This window comes from Dermacentor albipictus, chromosome 1 (assembly GCF_038994185.2).
Source record: "Dermacentor albipictus isolate Rhodes 1998 colony chromosome 1, USDA_Dalb.pri_finalv2, whole genome shotgun sequence".
NCBI lineage: Eukaryota > Metazoa > Arthropoda > Arachnida > Ixodida > Ixodidae > Dermacentor > Dermacentor albipictus.
The window spans coordinates 277,359,416-277,383,821 of NC_091821.1; the positions used below are offsets into that span (position 1 = coordinate 277,359,416).

Here is a 24,406-nt window from a genome sequence, read left to right on the forward strand (position 1 = left end):
ACTTCATTTGCGTTTGCAATGTTATCGAGTCTGATTCCGGTGCGCAAGTGCGTCTCCTAAACCTGTTACGAAAAATGCATGAACACGTGAGCATTTTGTCGAACCATTTAATTGCAAATATAGGGGTGAACTCATCGAACGTATGTTCATTTTTTACAGCGAAGCTGTTTACCTGTACCAACCGGCGATTCTTTCGTGGCGATCCACAGAAAACTGGGCTTTTTAGAAATCGACGATTTAGCGCAGAAAACACGTAGCGCACGCGGGCGGCATGGTGTCACTGTGCGCGATGGATCGCGGCGAGAGGTCGCCGAACAATGGGTTGGCGCTGCTATAAGTTTCCTGCGTAGAAGCGAGTAAGAAACTACCAACCACCATCCGGGACTCGTGCGTCGACCTAACGTTGGCGAAGGGCGTGGCAACTGTCAAAACCGAAAACCTCAGTGTGTGCCACAGCGATCATATAGCCGTCGTGAATGTCGTTGTGCAATAAATGGTTATACACTGCATTTTACGGCGTATTCATTTCATTCATTAGGCTAGAATAGGTTAAGTTGATGGTAACAGCTTCGCTGGCAATCCACTTTCACATAGTGTATTGGGCCTTCAAATTGTTTTTCAAGCACTGTGCAATTTTTATTGTATAGCGCCAAACGAGAGAAAATACGTAATATAGATGTTCTACAAGCATGTGCGCTAGCAGATCTTCCTATCATGTCCTCCCGCTCTTGCTTGGCGCAGCACAACGATAACAAAAGAAGCATGAATAAAACCATTAATTAGGGCCCAAATGAACCATGCGATGATGATCGCGTTACATTTATTTATAGCGCTGCCTAACATAGGACCTGACGACATTAGTAACCGAGCTGGCACTTAAAGTTGTGAATATCACTAGCGTGAATTATGAAGAATTAAATTATGGGCCTTTACGTGCCAAAACCACGTTCTGATTATAAGGCACGCCGTCCGGAAATTTCTACCACCTGCGGTTCTTTAACGTGCACATAAATCTAAGTACATGGGTGTTTTCGCATTTCGCCCCCATCGAAATGCGGCCGCCGTGCCCGGAATTCAATCCCGCGACCTCGTGTTTAGCAGGCCAAGACCATAGCCACTAAGCAAACAAGGCGCGTTAGGCGCGAATTATTGTCTAGGGTAAAAAGCTACAGCTTTCTTTCCGCCTGCTCCAACACATTTGTGCAGCCCCTTTTCTGCAGAAAAATAAGTTCTTGCACCTCTGCCCTGCGTTAAGAGCCTGTGGCGACACACTCCGCGCATATTTCTGCGCACCCTCCGTCTTCTTATCATCTGGCCCAGCATAACACAGCTGCACGCTGGACTGCATGGTCGATAAAACAAAGCACCACCGCCACGTCACCCGAGGTATGCGTCACCGACGGTGGCTATAAAAACAGGCTGCCTGGCTGAGAAAGACCGCCTTCTACCTTCCGCTACTGGGACGAACGTAGCGTTGGTATGCCCGTCCGCTGCCCTCGTTTGTCGAATAAAGAAGCGTTACGTTCTTATGTTGGGATTCGTCCTTCGGCAGACACAACATCCCACAAGCCTTTCAGTCAATAACCGCCGAGTACTTAACAAAACTGCAAGCGGAAAGTATGTTATTAGCATAAATTACACCAGCACGGCACACGCGAGTTCTACTGGGACTAGGATGCCACGGAGGAAACGAGCAAACTTCGAGCATACACAAAGAAATTCTACAACAGCCGGCACTTGGCGGAAATCGGCAACAGGAAACACGTAACGCCTAGTGTTCAGATCAGCCGTTAGCTGGCACGCGCATCGGGGAAAAAAAGAATGTGAAAGTTAACAGGCACTGTTTCATTACAGCGAAGCTTTATTTGCCTCTTCCTTATACTTTCCCACTGCTGCTGCTGCTGCTGCTGTCTGGCTCACCGAGTCAGGAGGTGGTTCAGAGCATGTGTATACATGACAAAACCGCAGCAGATAGGAAAGGTGACGCGAGAAACTCGTTTGGACCTTTACACCGTTGCTGCTGCTGCTGACGATGATTTAATGGCATCCTCTTTGAAACCGGGCGGTGACAAATAGTCACCTAACCTGCTTGATTTAATCAGGTATGCTATGCAGGCTTTGTATTTAGCATTTTTACCCGCCGTGGTTGCTTGGGGGCTATGGTGTTGGGCTGCTAAGCACGAGGTCGCGGGATCGAATCCCGTCCGCGGCGGCCGCGTTTCGATGGGCGCGAACTGCAAAAACATCCGTGTACTTGGATTTAGGCGCACGTTAAAGAACCCCAGGTAGCCCAATTTCCGGAGTCCCCCACTACGGCGTGCCTCATACTCATAAAGCGGTTCTAGCACGTAATAGCCCATAAATTATATTAATTTATTTAGCAATTTTGTATACTTATCGTTAACCTTTTCATTTTTCCTCTAAAATCTACTATGTACCGCTAGCTATGACTGTATACGAGATCCGGTTGTATCAATTTCTTCCCTGCTTTTTGTCACCAATACTCGAAACGTCACTTGCTTATCTCGACTGCTGACCGGTTGACACTTCCGTCCACTTTAAATCTATAAGTGATTCTGGAAGGGGCACGTTACCTACGGTTTTCACTGGGTGAATCCCTTCGCATTCCATTAGGTTGTGCTGAGTGGTCTCCGGATTTTTGCTGCAGCGTACACATGCCTCATATATTTAAGAATGTTTGCTCCGATATGCCCTTAGGCAACGGGCTCGAGCTTCAAATAGCCAGGCACTACCCTTTGTGCTATCGTACAGATTTTCCCTTCTAATTTCTTTCTTCTCATTCTTATAAATCTCCGTGGTCCTTTTGGTTTCCATTCTCTGCGCCCAATTCACTTGTCTCTGTTTCTCTCGCTTCTTTTCTGATGACCACTGGTTGACATTTACAGTTTCAATTACCCTTTACTTGGTTGCCAGCTTCCTTGACCTCTTCCTCCATACTGTGTCCACGCTTCTCAAGTACATATACTTGTGAACTTTAGCTGCCCATTTATTTTCATCCATGTTCCTGAGTCTTTCTTCAAAACTAACTTTGCCTTGTGCTTATATGACTTAGAAAGAGGCCCAACCCATGTCACCCTGCATTGCCTCATTTGTGGTTTTACTGTGGGCTCGAAAGCCAACCGGCCTACCGATATTTGATCAACTTCCAGTCCCGACGAGATATCCGATTTTAAGCACAGAATGACATTTGCGAACGTTAGCGTTGCCACCGTTACTCCTTTCCAGATTCCCCGCACCACCTAATACTTATTTTGGCCCCACAGTGCTCTGTGTTTCATTATTGCAATATTGCGCTTTCCCTTTATTTTCAGATTGTTTTGGTGGGTGTTTGAGTAAGTCTTTCTTTCGTTTGTGTATACGCCGAGGTATTTATATTGCTTGACTATGGGTATGACTTGCTGTTGAATTGACACCACGTAATTACTCGTCTCTTAATTAAAGATCATAATTCCCAATTTTTTTTGTCAAACTCGAGGCCTAGATTTGTCCTTGTGTTGGTACACGCATTCGCAAGTGCCTGTAAATCTCTTTTATTGTCCGACATTAGCACTATGTCGACCGCATACATCAGTCCAGAGGGCTTCTGTTCCACCATTTGTCCATTACGCATGTCAGATAAATCAAATCCTAATTCGTTTTTTTTTTCGGGTTGTATTTTTATGCCTGGAGACAGAGGACATCCTTGCTTCAGTCCTAGGTGAATTCCCACCACTTCATTACCTTTTCGACTTCCCCCATACTACTTGTTGTCTCCACTATATATCACCATCAGCGGCGCCACGAAATCGTCCTCTATGCCTTCGTGCTAAAGAATGTCCCATAACAATTCCCTGTCTTCCTTGTCATAGGCGTCTTCAATACCTAAAAATTAAATCGAATAAGGTCTATTCTTAGCTACTGAAATCTATATGCATTGAGTTAGTACAAACATATTATCCTCTAAGCATCTGCCTGACCTGAACCAAGTCTGCCGCGCACTTCGACAGTTCCAATTTTATGACTTGCATTGCCATTCTATGCAGCACCGACGTTACTGTAACTGCCCTGTACGAGGTCCTGCTATCCTTGTCATCTTTGCCTTTGTAGGTGAGGTTCATCTTGCTTTCGCGCCGTCGAACCGGAGTTTTCTTCGTTCTAATATCTTGCTCTACGCGATTAGTCAGCAGTGCCTTCCTCTTTGGACCGATGTATTTAATTAGCTTTATTGGGATATCGTCGGACCCTGCTGCCCGGTTATTAGGGACATTTTCTTCCGATTTTTTTTTCTAAATGAAAGCTTTTTATGCTAAATTTTTGTCTCTCAGGCTTCTCTGAAGGTCAGCAACAGCTGTGCAGCGTTGTTGTTTTGGACAGCTGACGATGCATTTGTAGCACATAAAACAGCCATGTGGAAGGACGGGAAAGAAGCGGCTGCTGTGAGTGATTAAAGGACGAACCCTGCTTAGTGCAGTTATCGGTGTGCTCGAGGGAAGATTGGCAGATGCGGTGCAAGAGTGAACGAGACTCGACAGAAGAACGTGCGTACGCCTAGCCGCATGCATACGCGCTTCCTGTTCGGCACCGTCGAACTTTGTTTCCGTAGAGCTTCACTTACCGCGAGAGCAACACACCTCGGGCCGCCGTCGGTGCATTTAAACGCGCAACCACGTTCTCATCCGCCGGCCTCTTGGTCGGCGCTCTGTGACTCGTCACATCCAGCTCCACGGTGCGCGGCCGCCCGAAACGTGTTCAATTAAAGCAAAGTGGTTCCTACAAAGCCAAGACCAGCATACGCGTTCGTTCTCATAAACTGCAGACGGGCTATCAAACACTCTTAAGGAAAATTACACCATTTTGCCACGCAACCATAAACGTCATCTGTCTTGCCCGCATTTCCTTTCTTTAACGCTGCGAGCACGGTACTCGCCAGTAACGAACGGCGTGCGCGTTATCAGCATGACATAGCATTGCCGACAGGAAAGTAGCGGGCGCGGTGTTTTCAAGAAAGGAAACGAAAGCAAGGAAGATGACGGTTATTGTTGTGTGGCAGATATACACCCCAAAGGGTGTAAAGTTGTGCAAATGTACACCCTTTGGGGCGTATTTTTTCCCACACAACGATAATCGCCATCTATCTTGGTTGCGTTTCCTTCATTGAAAGCGCTGCGCTCGCTACTTTCCTGTCGAGAATGCTCTGTCATGCTGGTAACGGGCATGCCGTTCGTGACAAGTAGCGGGCTCGCCGCGTTAAAGAAAGGAAATGCGGACAAGACAGGGGACGATTATCGTTGTGTGGGAAGATACGACCTAAAGCGTATAATTTTGCTTAAGAGTGTAACTGAGCTTCTCAAAGAGTGATGTTAGGGCCTGTCCTTTGTTTTCCCCATGGTGGAGGAATGTATTTTCCTTCCTCCATGGTGCATAGCAAATATCTGTGCCCGCGCCACGCTAAATGCACTCTTAGGCAAAGGTGCACCCTTTTGGGTGTATATCTGCCACGCAACGCTAATCGTCATTTGCCTTGCTTGCATTTCTTTTCTTGAAAACGCTGCGCCCGCTACTTTCCGATCGGGAATGCTATGACACACTGATAACGGGATAACGCGCATACCGTTCGTTACTGGGAAGTACCGGGCTCGCAGCGTTAAAGGAAATGTCGACAAGAGAGGTGACGTTTATTGTTGTGTGGCAAGATACAACCCAAAGGATGTAATTTTGTTTTAGAGTGCTAGGTTATCTACTTAAGAGGAAGCTTTAGCTCAGGCGCAACTCCGACGCGGCCTATTCAAATACCTGTAAAACGCAAGAACGTTTTTTGAGATAACCCCTGGACCGATTTTAATGAAATTTGTTGCATTTGAGAGAAAAAGTTGAATTCTAGTGACTGCTAGAAGCGGAATTTCAAGTTAGGGTATGAATTTTGTTAAAATGATTTTCAAATATTCGACAGTTTGAAAAAAATAGAAGCACGACGTTTACAAATTCATAGCTCTGCATCAAGAACAGATGTCACGGTTCTGTGAACGGCATCCATTAGACAATCCAAAACCGGACAAATTCGATATGTCATTTTACATCTTTTGTGAATCTGTTACGTTGTTTACGAGGGTCCCGCAAAAGCTGTATTTCCATATTATTAAATTTTTGAAATTCATATGTAACATATCAAATTTGTCCGCTTTAGATGTACTGTTAGATGCAATTCGCAGAATTGTGATATCATTTTTCGTTGTTGAGTTACAGAGTTGTAAACTTGATAGTTTCGTTTTATGAAAATTTTCGATTTTGCCAATTTTTAATAAAATATTTACGACCTAATAAAAAAAATGAGAAACCAACAGTCACTGGATTTTAAGCCTTTCTTTTAAGTGCAACAAACCTTGTCAAATTTGGTGCAGTGGTTGCCGAGAAAAACGAATTCTCCTTTTACATGTATTCATATAGGAGCACCCGAGCTAAAGCATCCTCTTATGCTTCTGGAGTGGACGTGGCTCTCCAAAAGTGAAGCCGAGTGCTGTCATGTTGTTAGGGGCAAGAAGCCCGAACCAGAGTAGGCACTGTAAGCCAGCGTGAAGCGCGTTCGTCGTGCTTGTTGACTGTGCGTAGTCATAACAGTGTTTAACTGATTGTGGCATGCTTTCCGAGGCCATTACAACATCTCAGTAGGTCATGGCTGCACCCACCACTTAAATGACACGCCCCTGGCATAAGGGTTCTCCTTTAACATAAGCTCTCGTTGTTTGCTCGCGACCGGACATTGTGTGCACATTTGCTTCAGTTGGGACTGATTAGGAGGGTGCTCGTACTTACACGAATGAAATGTACGCGTCAAGAAGTCACGGGCACGTGACTGCGTGTGGTATTATGTACCGGAACTGACTCGTGCTGTGACGTGGGGTGGGCGTTTTCCACGACCGTCTATATTTGGTTTGCATGTATCGCGTAAAGCGTGTGCGTGTAATAGGGAAACCAGAGAGATGTTTGCACAAGAAGGAGGAGCGCTTAATTTATGCCAAATATATAATCTGCCAGTGAAGAGTGCCTTCTGGTTAACCCACGAAAGCGGATTAACTTTGAAGCTTGTGGGCGTGCGCACCGGTCAGTAAAAAAAAGCAGTGCTTCGTATTTTCAACATTGAATTTCTAAGCGTGCGAAGATGATAAAATAGATTCCTGTAGTCATTTCTTAAAAGTGGAAAATAATAATTATTATTATTTGTTGCTCTTAAAAGGCAATTAAAACGGTGCTCTTGTGATTTCGCTACGATGCTAAAATTCCTAACATGGAGTACAGCATAAATAATAAATAGTTTTGACTGTTTCTGCATAAATGATCCGCTGCAATAAATTCACCGCACATTACACTTCCGGTGAAACAGCCAGATTAATTGCATTTGAGACATAATAATATGACTGTGTTTATTTCTAGTATCTGGCAGAAACGATTGCCTGTTAAATGAGGCTTGACTAAGCACAGCCCACACAAGGACACCATTTAAAGAAATGCACACGCAAAACAGTGTTGTATGTGTGTCGCTTTCTGTCATGGACTCCTTAGTGCACTGAGCTTAGTCAGAAATGAATAACAAGCTCCCTCACTCTTCCACAATAGTAATCCAGGCTCTTTTTTTCTTTCGACTCAGCCTCCAAGACGCTGATCATATTTGTTCACCCCTTTGGACTCGGTTGTCTCTGGACGTACAAGTCAGCAATGAATGAGTCACCACTGGGCGTAACAACAAGGGTCAGAATTTTCGCAAGGTATGTTTCTGAACACTTCCCCTGGAACCGTGATTTGTTCATTTAGTGGACTAACTTTAGTTTCACCCCTTTTTTGCTTGTATGATTGTCATGGCTTCCTAGTTCTTTTTTCATGAAGACGGCCAAAGAGAGATTATTGGTCTGCAAGTCGTTCACGCCAAGTCATAAAAAGCTGAAAGGTCACCACAATGACAACAGGTCCTCACATTACGCACGAATGCACCGACCATCTGGGCGACGCAATTTCGCCACAAGTCAAAGCACACACACTCACTACGTGGTCTTGGGAGGCGAGACTATCCGAACTGGACCTGGAAAGCCAACTGGCGACCCTCGACCAGGCCCGGTGAGCCGCGATTGCCAGTGGAGCCCTGTCAGAGGGAACCCCCCAGGAATAACCCGCGCAGCGACTTCTGTAATAATAAAGCTCCTCCTCCTCCTCCTCCTCTTGAACTCGGTGCCTCGCCATGAAATTTGCCTGATGTAGGGGTGGGAGCCCTCTACAGGAAAGCAGCAGTCTGCAGTTATGTACTATACCGAGCAGGAATGTTAAAATTTTACATACAAGCTGACTTGCTTTTAAACCCATTTTATGACAAATGGAGACATAACATGCTGAGTCCCGACTTCTTTTTTCAATACAACCATGACGACTAAAACAGAAACAAGGTAGCGAGCTACTACTTGCTAATGCACAGACTCTGACATGTGCACTTTGCAAATCAGCTTGACAGGAAATACCAACATGCTCCCTAACAACAATAATTTGATACATGAAAAAGCAAATAATTATAGAACAACCAAAGCACTCATGCAATTTTGTAAATAGCGATTTCCAAGTGTCTGCGAGCATTATTTGGGCTTGCTTATGTGTTTATTTATGTTCTTGTTTATTCACACAATCTTCAGAAGTCCTTGAAAGGACTGTTGTCTCCATAACGTCCCTTCCTTTCCTTTGAGTACTCCACTTGTATCTTACTGCCACACCCGCACACTAAATGTGCCACAGAAATATCGAAAGCAGAAAATATGTGCTGGAAAATTTAGATTAACGTTTCTTTTCTCCTACACTACGTGTATTTCGCCAATGTGTTATGAAAAGAATAGCTAGGACTTTGCAGCTCGAGCTTCTTTTGCTGACACAACAACTTTGCTTCGTTCGCCATGCTTGAAGCGGGTCGCCGAACATAATGAGAAAAATTAGCTCGATTTAAGCTTTCAATTCCATTAAATAGACGGCTATCTGTCTTTTGAATGTTGCAAACTCAGTAACTGAGAGCATAAAGTCCACCGGACCTGTACGAAAATTGTGGACATGTACACTGCTTCATTCGTCATTGATAATAAACAATACAAGCTTGCTTGTTTGAAGTGTTTTTTGCCACTTCAGACCTCTCGGTGACTTGGCGACATAATAAAGATATCTGTAGTCATGTTAAAGTACCGTACGCACGAATGCTGGCCGGACAGCGGTAACAAATGCCCAAGACTAGCGAGCGAGCAGCGCGACGAGCTCCACCAGCGCAGCGGCCATATTGCTCACTATGTAACGATTATAATATCAGTTTTGATTTTGACAGCGCCATCGCTCTGTCGCATACTTTAGTTCACGACGCCACCACTACTCTTATTCCCGTTGCTTTTTGGAAGGTACAGTTTCCCTTCTCTAATTATTATAGGCGTTCCGTGGTTTGGCCTTCAATGTTGCACACAGACTAGCTGATATATGAGCGACCGAGCTTCGTAAACGATTCTCACGGCTGATTTCGGTAGCAGGTTCTGACTTTCCATGCCGTGTCGCCGCTTCTGTGCGGACTGTACGAAGTAAAGAGCGGTCAATTTCATGCCGCTATGGGAAGAAGTGAATTATACTGAACTCTAGAGGCCAAAATCACCATCATATCAGCCTAGCATGACGGGACCGCTAGTTCAGGCCTGCAGGTAGAGAGTATACCTACATGAACCCTTCGGCTGTAGGTAGTCTCTCCGCTGAACAAAGCCGGCACTGGCTTGACATAGACTGCTGGCAAGGGCTGACAATCATGCATCTCAACTTCGGAAGTAGGTTTCCATTCACATCGAGCACGAGACATAAAGGCGCCGCTGCTGCGGAAATCGCGTTGTCGGCGCGACGTTCTCGCTCTGCGGCCGATTTCACGAAGACTGGCTCAACGTGCAGACTGGTCTTATCGATGTCGGCGTCACGAAATCCTGTCACAATGCGATGACCCGCTGCTGTCGGTCACGTCGGCGGCGTTGTCGAACTAATGTGGCAGAATGCCAGAATACAGTCTGCCGATCATCGGCGTCGGTGTCGGGTCGGCCTATTGTGAACGTGCTTTAAGTCCGTTGGACTGCGGATGGTGAGCAGTCGTTTTTTTTGATACCTGGTGCTGCTCGATTGAAAAATTTCGCCCATGAGCTGTGCTATGAACATCGTCCTTCTGTCTGTAATTACGGTAGACGGGACATCATGACGCAATACAATGTGATACACGAAGAACTGCGCTACCTCGGAAGATGTGGTTCATGGGAGCGCCTTTTGTCTCTGCATAACGCGTTAACAGTCGGTCAATACAATCACCCATTGAATGCCGTCGGTTGGCAGAGGAAAAGGACCAAGAATGTCGAAGCCGACTTGGTAGAATGGCTTATGAGGTGGTTCAATGGGTTGCAATAACCCGGCGGAGTGTCAGGGACGGGGACTTTCGCCGCTGACATTCACGGCAGCCTTTGACGTACTGTTTGATGCTTGCCGAAATCTCGAGCCAGCAACGCATCCGCGCACTTTGGCAAGTGTTCGTGAGGAGCCTAGACAGCCAGAAGTGGGCTTGTCATCGAGAGTGAAAAGAATATCGTCCCGCAAATTTTTTGGAACCCCCAGGAGGTAGGCTCGGTCATTCGAACGGGCGACTTTAGTACTGTAGCTGCGTACAGTGCTGCTTGCCGTGTTTCCCACTATGCGTATATTGTCTGCATTCAATGATTTCAGCTAGACGAAAAAAAGAAACATAAAACGTGCTCGGGAAAGTTGTAGTGTCAGTAAGATACACACGAGCTTCAATGCCCGATTCTTTTCATAAGACAATGGCGAGAGGCACGTAGTGTAGGAAAAAAAAAAGAAAACGTTGTGCTAAATCTTCCAGGACATACTGTCTATCTTGATATTTTTGCTGCACATGTCATGTTCAGGTGCGGTAGTAAAGGCGTTGAAACAAGTGGAGCACTCAGAGGAAGGCAAGGAACGTTATAGAGACAACAGTGGTCACAAAGACTTCTGCAAATATCGTGTAATAAACAAGGGGACTAAATAAACATATAAGCAAGCCCAATTATTGCTAACAGATCCTGGGAGAATGCAATTTATGGTTTGAAGTTGCAACAAAAAGTCTCGCTTGATGCATTCAAACAAGGCAAAGAGGTTGCAAGATGAACACTTCAACTGAGTAATAGAGGTGAGCAAGGGAAGCCTCAGCCTGGAGACACCGTTTCAATAAGCAAACATATTTGTGGGGTCCGTGAAGAAGACAAGTTTTCACGCTAAAGCCTCCCTTGGTCGTCCAGTGTTGATCGGCTAGACGTTAAGCCAAACTTATTCTGCCGGCATTTTTCATACAGCTTTTGTTGTTGTTCATACGTTTATTGAAATTTGGGAACACACTGTGCTCAGCTTGATCAATGCTGTTTGAAGAGAAAGAAAAATTCTTTTTAGTCATTTGTCATGTTTGTTTAGTGCGGAGTAGGCCGGCTGTGCGATCGAGCTTGCCTTTTCTAGATATCTCTTACCTTACGGCGCAGGGCTAGCCTAGTTATTGATTTCATGCTAACTGTACATAAACCGTGTAAGAGTGACTGCCAAAAATTCAGTCAATATGAAGTATCATTTCCTTAAAATTGCACTCAGCGCTTTTAATTGTTTTGACATTCTGTGCATTTTTATGCAACAAATTATCGTTGTGAGGGAACATGAGAGATTTGGTGGTAATACCTGCCAAGCTGATTTTTAAACAGCACATGACAGTTTGTGCATTAGGAAGTAGGAGCTTGCTACATTATTCTGGTTGTCATGGTTGTAATGACTAGAAAAGAAAAGAAGTAGCGACCCAACGTACTTCTCTGTTTGTCATAAAACGGCCTTCAGGTAAGCTGGTATGTCAAATTTTAGCATTCCCGCTCAGTATGATACAAAGCTGCATGCTGCTGCGTTCCTGATAGGGCTCACACCCCTCTATCCGGTAAACTTGTAACCATTTCATCGTAAGGCACATAGTTCAGGAGGACCTGTTGTCACTATAGCGACCGCTGAGCTTCTTAAGGCCCGTTTATAGTCCGACGTTATCGGCGCGCGGGCGAGCGTCGTTCGCGGTCCGTCACGCTACGTCGGTTGCGCTGCGCCAGCCGAGATGCCATCCCCTCTATACTTCAACGCGCGCGCCGTAGGCTGCTATCTTCGGAGCATGCGCAGAAGGTTCGCCAAGTCGCGCGCCGTCCGCAAAAGCCGTCTGCGGAGTTGTGTTGGCGCCTTTTTCTTCGCGCGCAGTGCATTGTGGTGCGAGAGTTCCACCGACTTCGACGCGCGAATGGCTCCGGAGCCATGTCGGCGCCGGGCCGGTGCGCCCGACTATAGAGGTGTCGTTTTCGCCAACGTGACGTAGCGTGCGCGCGCGGCCGTTACGTCGGACTATAAACGGCCCTTTACGGCTTGGTGTGGGCAGCTTGCAGACCAATAAGCTCCTTTTATTCCGTCTTTCAGAAAAGAGAAATGACGAAGTCATGACAAGCATACAAGCAACAAACGGTGCAACCAAAGTTAGTCCAAGAAATGAAAAATTCATGCGTGTTACGCGCCAAAACCACGATTGATTATGAGGCACGCCGTAGTGGGGGACTCCGGAATAATCTCGGCCACCTGATGTTCTTTAACGTGCATCCAGTGCACGGCGCAAGGCCGTCATTTTTGCATTTCGCCGTCATAGCAATGCTGCTGCCGCGGCCGGGATTCAACCCCGTGCTCTCGGACTTAGCAGCGCGAAGCCAAAGCCACTACGCCACCGCGGCGGGTGTCCAAAAAATGAACAAACGACGGTTCTAGGTGAAGTGTTCAAAAGCATACCTTTTGTGGATTCTGGCCCTTGATCTTACTTCGAGGGGTGACAGATGCACTGCTGACTTGTACGTCTAGAGATAATAGTTCAAGACGTATTTTTGGGCTAGTTGGTTCATATCCGTAGTAAAACAGCGTCAAAGAACGCAAGGCACCAGGCGAAGAAGAACGGCACCTACACAGGGCGCACAAACAACTGAAGGTTTATTCACTGGATGCGTAGAACAAGTACTGGCTGAAGATGAATAACGTAAGAACTTGTGAACATAAGTATGGACATATGAACATAAAAACTTATGTGGAGTGGAACGGGGACATCGTTTTACAAAGGGACGGTATCTGCATTGGATCCTGCGTTGCTCCCGTTTTGAGTGACATTTTCTTAGCGAAGTTAGACAGACTGTTGCCACAACGACCAACACCCATGCAAGTTCTACGTGGGTTTAGATTTGTTGATGACTTTTTAGTAGTTTTAGAATGTGACGAGAAAGGCTTGCGAAAGCAGCCTTCCGAAATAATTTGTTTCTCGTCAGTGCCTAGGACCTTTAAGAGTGACTCACGAGCTTCCTGTTGACTGCTATTTACGTTTTCTTGATTTTGGGATACCTTTCTCATCCAAACACACACGGACACACACACATACACGCGCGCACACGCACGCACGCACGCACGCACGCACGCACGCACGCACGCACGCACGCACGCACGTAACATTGTTTTGCATCTGCATTTATTTCAGTGGTGTCATTGTGTGGGCTGTGCTTACTCAAAGCTCAATTAGATGACGATTGTTTCCCCCAGTTACTAGTTATAAACACAATAATGTTATTATGTCTCACATGCAATTAACCTAACTGTGTCACCGGAGGTACATTTGCTACTAATCATGTGTGCAGTGAATTTATCACGCGGTATCATTCACGCAGAAACAGCGAAAACTATTTGTTATTTATGCTGTAATCAATGTTAGGAATTTTAGCGATGTGGCAAAATAACAAACAAACCAACCAACAAACAAACAAACAAGCAAGCAAACAAACAAACAAAACAAATAACAAGAAGATAACAAGAGCCTCGTTTGAATTGCCTTTGAAAAGCAATAACTACATAATTGTTATAACTTTCCACTTTTAAGAAATGACCCCAGAAATCTGTTTTATCTACCTCACACACATAGAAATTCAGAGTTGAAAATGCGAAGCGTTGCTTTTTGACTCACCGGTGCACACGCCCGGAGGCTGCAAGGTTAATTCGCTTTCGTGGCTAGCCTCCAAGCAGACTGTGCTCTATTGCAGCGATGAATTTTCGTGCTAGCTAGAAGCATTTTTTTTTCAAGGAACACGTCATTACACGGCCAGATGCGGCAGACCACTAACGATAGAAGCCGTGCAGTCGTTATACAAGCTAGTACTCTCTAGTAATGCTAGTGAAACGACGCAGCTGATAAAATTCACCGTCTTTAAACACGTCAGCTTGGTGGCGGCTATCAAATGTTGGACGCATAAACTGGCTGATATATTATTGTTATCAAAAGAAAACTGCTTTAAAACGAACTGCTTGATGCTGCTCAAAAGAAAGGACCAGCACCCCATCCGCAAATATTACAGCCGTACAATTGGCATTGATAAACGACCCGAACTGCAATCGATTCGAATGGCCTACTGCTTATTGCACGTCAGTGAGGCCCCAGAACCTCCATTCAAGTAATAACATGTTCCTATGGGTGGGCAGCGCAACCCGGACGAAGGACGAGAGAAAGTACACAATACGAGTGCAGACTAATAACTGGTTTATTATTTCAAGCAAGGAACTATAATATACGGAAAATGTAAACACGTGTAAAGTGACGTTTACAAGGGTGTTAGCCTATCTTGCCATTCAAAAAATCAGCTTCTTTATCCTGCAGAGTGATAGAAGTCTGGCTGACACATGCGCCTAAGGTCACATGCATGAAGTAGGCCTCTACAATCTCGCGGTTAATTTGATTCATATTTTTGTACAGTATTTTGGTTTGTGCAAACATGGATTTGCATGAGCAAACACTGCTATGCGCGGCCAGATTAAAACATGTTTCGTTCCTGATCGCACCTTGGTGCTCCCTAAGGCGGATGTTAAGGCAGCGTCCCGTCTGCACAAAGTACATTTTGCCGCACGAAAGTGGAATGCCGTAGACCACTCCCACCGAGCATGCCACAAGCTGCCCCGAGTGTTTGACGCGGCATGTAGCTTTGGACGCCTGTTTAGGTGTGTTGACAAGATGGCAAATCTTGTTTAGGGAGTTCTTTGCTGAAAAGACTACTTGAACACCACATGGCTGTCTTTTGTAACCAATGCCCCATCTGATGTACATAAGGGATGACTGCGTACTTTTTAACTTTTTCGATCTGTGTTTGCTGTGCTTCCCCCTTTTTTATTTTCTTCACTAGCCATTCACAGATTGACACGATAATAGATTGAGGAAAATTGGCCTTCTCTAGACGATTGAGTTGTTCGACTCAATCGTCTAGAGAAGGCCGGTTTCCCTAAATCTATTATCGTGTCCATTCGGGGCAGCTTGTGGCATGCTCGGTGGGAGTGGTGTACGGCATTCCACTTTCGTGCGACAAAATGTACTTTGTGCAGACGGGACGCTGCCTTAACATCCGCCTTAGGGAGCACCAAGGTGCGATCAGGAACGAAACATGTTTTAATCTGGCCGCGCATTGTAGTGTTTGCTCATGCAAACCCATGTTTGAACAAACCGAAATACTGTACAAAAATATGAATCAAATTAACTGCGATCTTGTAGAGGCCTACTTCATACATGTGAACACAGGCGCATGCGTCAGCCAAAATTCTATCACTCTGCAGGATAAAGAAACTGGTTTTTTGAATGGCAAGATAGGCTAACACCCTTGCAAACGTCACTTTACACGTGTTTACATTTTCTGTAGATTATAGTTCCTTGCTTGAAATAATAAACCAGTTGTTAGTTTGCGCTCGTATTGTGTACTTCCTCTTGTCCTTCGTCTGGGTTGTGCTGCCCACCCATAGGAACATGTTCAATCACCAACTCGCCCAGCTTGCCGTGTTATTCAAGTAATAAAGCACATACTTTAATAACAGAAGTTCAATGAAAACAATTGCCTAGTTATTTTGTAAAAAAATCACCTGTTAACTATGTTTGTCGGTTATTATATATGTACATTTATAGATCAACTATTGAGCCGTGTTGAGCGCCCTATGAAAAGACACGAATTGCCCTAATTACAGTAGCTACACGTACGCGCTTTATGCTGCAACGCGCCGCGTTTGATTTTGCGCCCTCTGTGGCGATCGCTGAAACTTGAGAGTGTGCGGGGCCTGCTATTACTCCAATGCCGTAATGGCGCCGGACAAGCTGCGCGAAGACCGATGCTACTGACGTCGGATGCACGTAGATGTCAGCCTCACCGACAAAATGTGCCAGGACGGGTGCTGACTGCATGCGTTGCCGTAGTTGAGCAAAGGCCATCTGTTGCTCATTCGTACAGGCAAATGCCCTGTCGTCCCTTGTAACGCAAGTCAGAGGTTCCGCTAGCTTCGAGACGTTTTCAACGAATCGGCGACAATACGTCACAGAAGCCCAGGAAGCGCTGGACGGCCTTGTTGTCGGCAGGAAATGCTAGCAGCAAGCCTTGTCGGGATGAACTAGCGCTCACCGGCGGCGCAAAAGGCGCCAATCACCATGCGGTCTGTTCATTTCAAACTTTAATTTTCCGTTCGAGTAATAACCCCAGTGTGGTTCACAGTACTACTGATGAATAAATGAGTAGGTAAATGGATTGTGAGCAAGCTGCATCGCAACGGGTAGAGCTATGTCAGCTAGTGCATGTATATTCTGACCCAGCTGCCTTATAAAGTATATAACTATTTCCGTCTTATTCGGCTCACAAATCGAGATGTCAGGAGAGCAACGTTTCCTTTTAGAGTCCGTCAGAAGCACTGCCGCCGGCCGCGATTGTCGCGGTCAAAAACAATTCCCGAAGAGCGCGGTCATTTGCGGTAGTGCAACACTTCACCACAGCATGACTGCATCGGTTGGACAAGCCGTGATGTTGCCGAGGGCATAATTTGGCCCCTTCTATAATTGAAGGCCCCATATGGCCGAGGCGCCTTCGGTCATCGCACTTGCTCTCTCTTTATAGTTGGCGCGTCTGATAAGTCAGGATTCAAGGTGATTTACCATATTTTAAGCATAAAAATTTAAAATTTTAAGGTCTCTGAGGAAACGTAAAAAGCTTTTCCATTAGGAAGCAGCACCTCTATTTGGTCCAACTAAATAGTAGTTATCCTGTTGATTTGTTTATCATTATGCACTTGGCGATTTCTTGAAATGCTGGCAATGTGGCTCATTATATCCCAAAAGATTCACTTAAATGTCTCATTTACTAGCTATTAAGGTATCTTCAGATGCCTCATCGGAAATATGCCATGGCCACAGTGCGGGACCGTGTTACTGCGCCGAGCAGCAATTAGGTGACGTTGAAACGCGTGGAAGCGTAGACATTGGCTGCTTGTGATTGAATGACTTGCTGGGCTGCACTGAACTAGCGAATATAGTAGGCAGCGAAGGCTTTTTTAATTCCAAGGCTATTTCTCATGATCTAGTGCAGCACAGGGAGAAAAGTGCGCGTTTGCATACTGTCGTTATGTCGTAGTGCGGACAAGGAGAGCGGCATCATCGAAGGCGTGGAGGACGACGAGGAGCCGGAGCTGAAGGGTCTGAGCCCGGACGAGTCGGACGAGGAGCTGCCGTCCGAGCCTTTGCCAAGGGCGCCCGAGGACGGCGACATGTAAGCCTTCGTAATGGCGCTGCACGTCTTTGAAAGAAAGAGCACAAAAGACGAGAGTACAGCGGGCCCCCATTTATAGGCACTGGCCTCAGGCCAAGCTGTCTTGAATTGAAAAGACTGGTTCCCTACCATATACGTGTACGGCGCGCGCCGATGACCCCCACGGGAATTCGAGACGTGGAGTCCGAAGTATGCTCAGGGGAGGCGCATCAAGAAACGCGCTTCCGATTAATTTATTAGCTGGGTTTGAATTAAACACAATAATTTATGATTGAATTAACATAATCCGATTCCTATACACCGGACCTATTAAGCGAATGACGGCCGAGAACGGTGCACTTGACATGGAAATTTTACACTTGCCGAAACGTACTGTTCGTACCATAACCTTCGCGAAGACAACCGACCCTAGTCGACCACTCTTTCAAGAACTGCAAATATTATCGGTATCAGTTGCATACAAACTAAAGAGAGCTCAAATAAAAAAAATGTGTAAAATAACATAAAATAAATAAAATAAAATAAAATAATATAAATAAAAATAAGAAATGTCTAAAAAATAAATAAATGTGTAGACGGAAGGATAAAACGTGGAGGCAATTGGAGTCTGCTCAGGCATCTGCTCAACGAAAAAGGCATTAAATCGAACAGACGTACGGCAGTGGCGAAACTTGTACAGCAGGAAAGTCAGACTGCAAGCGCAGAGAGCACAATGGAGCGATTGGCTACTAAATACTTGCCCCTCAGGAAAGAGGATCAGGATGTGAGTTATCCCGATTACTTAGGGGTAGAATGCAAATATATGGATCAGGAATTCACCGAAAGTGAAGTACGCATGGCACTGTATGATCTGAATAGTAGGTCAGCAGCTGGCCCGGATGGCATCTCTACCAGATTGCTTAAGAATTTGGACGACGAATCAATAAAATATCTGACCACATACACTAATGAAGTATGGAAAGATGGGGTATATCCAGAAGAATGGACGATGGCCAGTACTATCTTAATACCAAAGCCGGGCAAGCAACTCAACTTGGATAATCTGAGTCCAATTTCGTTAATATCATGTCTAGGGACGACAATGGAGCATGTCATATTGAACAGGTTAACAAAATATGTGGAGGACAATGACATCCTACCGTACAATCTGATTGGTTTCAGATCAGGCTTGTCCACACAAGATGCCATGTTGTTAATCAAGCATCAACTGCTATTAGCTAAACCAAAAAACACTCGAGCTCTCTTGAGGTTGGATGTCGAAAAAGCTTTTGACACAATTAAGCATAGAGCAATACTTGAAGTGATTTCCGAACTGGGCTTGGGGAGAAAACTCTATGAAGTGGTCAAAACCTTTCTTGGCAATCGTTCAGCTCACCTTAGATTCGGGGATATTAAATCAAAGAAGATCGATCTCGGTGACAGAGGGACGCCACAAGGGTCGGTCTCGTCACCTATGCTTTTCAACCTGGCCATGTCAAAAGTGGCAAAGGGATTAAAAGGGATAGAGGGCATTCACTTTACCATTTATGCGGACGATGTGACTATATGGACCGCTGAAGGAAGTATGGGACACGCGGAAAGCAGACTTCAGCAGAGCATTTATGAAGTAGAGTCTATTTTAGAAGACATGGGACTCAGATGCTCTGCTAATAAGTCTGAACTCCTTGTACTCAAGAACAGAAGAAGGGGTAGAAAACCGAGGGGATATGTTCCCGAGGAAGAACCCAGGTTAGTACTAACCACGAAGGCAGGCGAATCTATTAAGCAAGTAGAATCCATTATAGTCTTTGGGTTATTCTGAGGGTAACTAGCTGAATGTGTGTGCTGCACCTAACAAGCCAGCCAATTAAGTGCCACTGAATTTGACAAGAGCTATTTGGTACTCACGAACGTGGACTCAAATTTATGTCTCAGGATGCCCGGATTGACTGCAAAGAACATCACTCTTTTGTGGTTGCTCCTGTGTTGTATGCCGCTTTTGGCTAGATTTAGTCGATTGCCGAGTGGAAATGTGTGCCTATCAGAAGGAACCACAGGTCTGTGGTTTGCCTTTGCAGGTCTTCGACTCACCGAGCCGAAAGCCATGCTGCCATTTTGCCAGGTGCTCCCACGAACGGCATCCCTAAAGGTACCCGCGCAACGTTAAAGAACCCCAAGTGGCTAACTGCCCCCCCCCCCCTACGTTGGGCATAAGAGTCATATCGTAGTTTTGGCACGTAAAGCCGCAGACTTCAGTTAATTAAAGTTATACACGACGTTAGTGTTCCCGTAGACCAGGATGCGGTCTGATTGCTTAGCTTGGGGTGATACGGTGATTCCTTCTTGTTGCTTAAGCTTCCATGCTTTACTCCCAGGTTGCCAAACGAGTATTCAAATTTGGCTAAAGGCTGTTAATAGATCTTCCATACCCCGTTTGCGGAAAGTTAAATGACTGCGCACACAATGTGATAGAGAAAATCATAAGCAGAAAACAGTTGACTGCTGAAAAGTCATGAATGTCTCCTGTCAACAAACAGTCACAACGTCAGGTCGGGAAATCATTGTGATGATTATGGATGGTCGTCACTAGCTTGTGTGTCTTAGGACGAGGAAGGACGTGCAAGAAACGCTAGTAGACAAAAACAAATGTTTAGTTTTCACACAGAAAACGATGGATAAAGGAAACGAAAGGACAAGAAAACAAAACAGCATCACAGATCAAGCTTCACGCTCAGACAGTTGTACGCGACGTTCAGTCCAGAGAAGGACAGTGAGTCAAGACAACCAGTCCTGCACCAACGTTCGGCGCGTCAAGAGTTCAAAAAACCAACTCACAGCTTGGGTCGTGACAGCTCGCTTGTCGTTGCACGGTACGGCCGAGGCAGAGGAGGCACGGTTGCTGCGGCATATGGTAGCACAAACGGCTGCGCTACCGTATGCGGCGCCAGCCTACGTTGAGGACACCACTGCGATGTCTAGCCGCGACTCTCGAGGACCGCGACCCAGGGTCGACCCACGCAGGCAGCACTTCGGTAGGCCTCGACCAGGAACGACCCTCAGCATCTGCGTCCTGGTAGGAGCCGCTCAGCAGGCGTCGTCCTTGGTCCCGGAACAGGCCTCCGCATCTGGCCCTTGGTCACCGGCCGCAGCAGGAACAACGGCAGGAGCTCTTCCCGAGGGTCGAACTCGATCTGATACCACCGTGGCTTCGCCGCTCGAGCTCCTCCTCACGTTCTTCACCTAACACTTTTAAATTTTATTTTCAATACTGCCACTCGCCGTTGAGAGCATTAGGTGGGCATTACAGGTGGGCATTACAAAGACAGTAATGTTTAAGAAGAAAAAAAGAAACTGAAAAAGAACGCATACAATGTGTTTTTCTTTCGTTTTGTTCTTTTTTCCCTTCCAGCTTCCGTGCCACCTGCCCTCGGCTCGCCTTCTTCACTTCTGTTTCCGATTTATTCATACTTGAAATTCTATTAAGTCCACAAATCGCGCCGTACACTTGAAAAATATTATAAAAAGGAATATTGTGTCCTTTCCCCACAATCAGAAAGATGACGTGTATGCTTTCTATTTCTCTTTGGGTAGCGCTGTGTTGGAAAACTCTGGTGCAGTACAGGTCATGCAGGACCTGGCACTGAGGTAGGCAGAGGAGATACGATGTCATCACAGTCAAATGATGTTTTGGCTAGTGCTTGTTTAAGGCCAGAGGCATCTTTGAAAAACTTGAGTTGCGCGCTATTACTTTATTTCTTCTCGATGCCTTGATTTGTGATCCATGAACACTGACAATGATATAAGGGTCTGGATCATAGTGCGGAGTGAACTTGTCGTGTCTGTCTTGCTTGCACAAGACTCGTTGACTGACACAGAAGCGATGTGGTTGAGTGTGCCTTCGTGCATGAGCATCTGGTTCGTTGTACGCCTTTTTCTCCAGCACAGTTCTTTTCAACTTGGTTACGTCTTCCGTTTCCTAAGCAGCTTCAGCGTAGCAAGGTAGAAGATTTCTCATCGGTCTGCCAAACAGCAGTTCATACGGTGATCTTCCGGTAATCAGGTATTTTGAGGACCTGTATGACTTCAAGAAAGTGTCGAGCTCTACTTTCCAATCTGTGTTCTCAAGCTGACTAGCGCTAAATCGATTTTTCAATGTTCTCATTAACCGTTCAGCTTCGCCATTAGCTTGATGCCACAAAGGTGTGATCCGATGATGCCAAAATCCTAACTTTTTTGAGAGTGCAGCAAACTCTCTGCCTTAGAACGGTGGCCTGTTGTCACTTTTTACCTGGTCAGGGATTGCGAACTGGCAAAACACTTGTCGCAGGGGGGGGGGGGGAAGCATATTGTTTGCCCTTGTGGAGTGTCTGACTTGTACCGCTGGGTATCGTGAGAAGTTGTCACCACCATAGCGTACTTTCCATCTAGGAAGGGACCACAAAAGTTGATTGACGCTTCTTCTCAGGGACCACTGGATAGTTCCGTGATGGCAAGTGCTTCTTGCTTTGCTTAGGGAACAGCTGCTTGACATGGTAGGCAGCTTTTAATCAAAGTGTGCACGAGCTTATCTGTGCCTGGAAACCACACTTTTTCTCTCAACATTTGTTTGGTTTTGACGATCCCTTGATGACCCTTGTGGGCGAGCAGCACTGCTTGCTTCTGCAGGGTAGTGGGAAGAACTAGGCGTGTTCCTCGAAGGACGAGGCCCTCAACCGTTCTTGTTAGTTCTGTCTTTATAGATGCAAATAGCTTCAGTTCAGCTGATACCCAGTTGTTGAGTGTGGGGTGCTGGATTGCATTGATAAGTGACTGTAGCTGCTGGTCTGCTCTCGTTGGGTCAGCGACTTCTTGAACCGAGAAGGCCTTTGGGATGTTATGGCGCTGGATAAAGTTGATATACTCATCAGGTACCTTGTCGAGGCGGGCACACATTTTCGTCTCGGGAAATGGATGCCTAGAAAGGTAATCGGAAGGGTTTCTACTTCCTGCAGTGTTTTGTACACCAAACTTGTCCTGTTGAATGCGTAGAGCGAGGCGCTCAATGCGGGCACATGGTGATGATCTTGTCTTCCCCAGTATGCTCATTAAAGGCTTGTGATCAGCCAGCAAAAGAAAGCTGATTCCACAAAGGTAAAGACAGAAGTGTACCATGGCCCATGCAGCTGCGAGCATCTCACGTTAAATTTGGGAGTAGCAGATTTCAATTGGTGTAAGGGCTCTACTTGCATAAGCTATCGATAAAATGTGTTCACTGTCACGCTGTGTGAGGATAGTACCCACTCCATGTGGACTTGCATCTACCATCAGTTCTGTCGGTTTGGATGGATCAAAGTAAGCAAGGGTGGAGGCATTGGACATGGCTTGCTTTAGTCTCTCAAGAGCGTTCTGCTGTTGTTCTGTCTACTCTCATACAACATTCTTCAATGCCAGTTCACGTAAAGGCTGCGTGAGGTCAGCAAGATTTCTCAGAAATCTGCTTGAATAGTTGATCATTCCTAGCAGGCTCTTCACTTCTTGTGGTGACTGCGATGTTTGAATTTGTAGGAAAGCTGCTATCTTCTTGGGATCAGGACGAACGCCATCAGCTGAAAGAATAAGTACAAAGTTCAATTCACGCTGAGGAAAGTGACGCTTCTTTTCATTGAGCATCAATCCAGCTTCTTGGAGTCCCCGCAGAACGGCTTCCAAGGAGGTGTCGTGCTCCAGTTTTGTTGGCTCAAAGACAAGAATATCATCACTAACATTCAGGGCATTGCGGATGCCATTGAGCTGACGGCGTATGGTGTTCTGAAAGATTTCAGCTGCACTGCTGATGCTGAAGTTCAGACGTCTGTAGCGAAACAAGCCAACATGTGTTGAGAACGTGGTGAGTTGCCTTCAGGAAGGGTCAAGTTCCAACTGGTGGTATCCATTCTTCAAGTCAAGATTGGAGAATATTGTTGCTCCATTTAAGGCAACAATGACGTCATTCACTGTTGGGTACAAAAGTCGTTCACGCTGAATGGCAGTGTTTTCAACACGCATGTCAATGCAGATTTGAATTTCATCAGGCTGATGTGGTTTGGCACATTAACCACAGAGGACACCCACGGTGTAGGTCCGATGGCTGGCTCAATTATGTCTTCTGACAGGAGGCGTTCCATTTTTTTTTCTGTGGCGTCACGTAAAGCAAACGGAATACGCCTGTGTGGTTGTGCAACAGGTGTGACAGTATCGTCCACAAAAAGGTGAATGTGCTGGTTTTTGAGTTTTACAACTCCGCCAAACAATTTGGGGAATGCTTCCATGATAGACTTGTCCCCTCGATACTCATTAACTTGGTATGTGATCTGGACAAGCCCTAGGTTGGATGTTCCTGTGAAGCTTAAAGGTGGTGCACAGTTTCCTGGAATGACATCTCTTTTTCAGTGTAGTTATCTTTGTATCTAATTGTTACAGAGACTTTGCCTAGAAGTTCAAGTGGAGATGTGGCTCTTTGGGAACACTCTGATGCATGTTTCCTGGAGTTTTACCTTTAGGCGATAGCTCTTAAAGTCATTTTTGCCAATAATTGACACCGTTGCACCTGTGTCGATTATGAAAGTGTCTGGCACATTGTTGACAGTGACAATATAATTTTTAGATGGGCCTGCTTGAGGTGAGCTCATGGCAACAAAAAACACACTCGTCACTGCTTGAACTTGTGTCACAGGTGGCAGCATGTTTTTTGATACTTGAACACTTTTCACTGCAGACTGCCTGTGAATTCC

The 24,406-nt window shown here is 45.8% G+C and overlaps 1 protein-coding gene across 2 annotated transcripts in view; it reads left to right on the forward strand.

Annotated features, from left to right (window-relative positions):
• Positions 1 to 24,406, forward strand: part of LOC139054396 (uncharacterized) — a 157,084-nt gene that overhangs the window by 72,370 nt on the left and 60,308 nt on the right. For both annotated transcript variants that reach the window (XM_070531331.1, XM_070531330.1), the window contains exons 5-6: positions 17,544 to 17,678; positions 19,736 to 19,806. In XM_070531331.1, the coding sequence (XP_070387432.1) occupies positions 17,544 to 17,678; positions 19,736 to 19,806 (206 nt within the window). The remainder of the gene's footprint in view (positions 1 to 17,543; positions 17,679 to 19,735; positions 19,807 to 24,406) is intronic.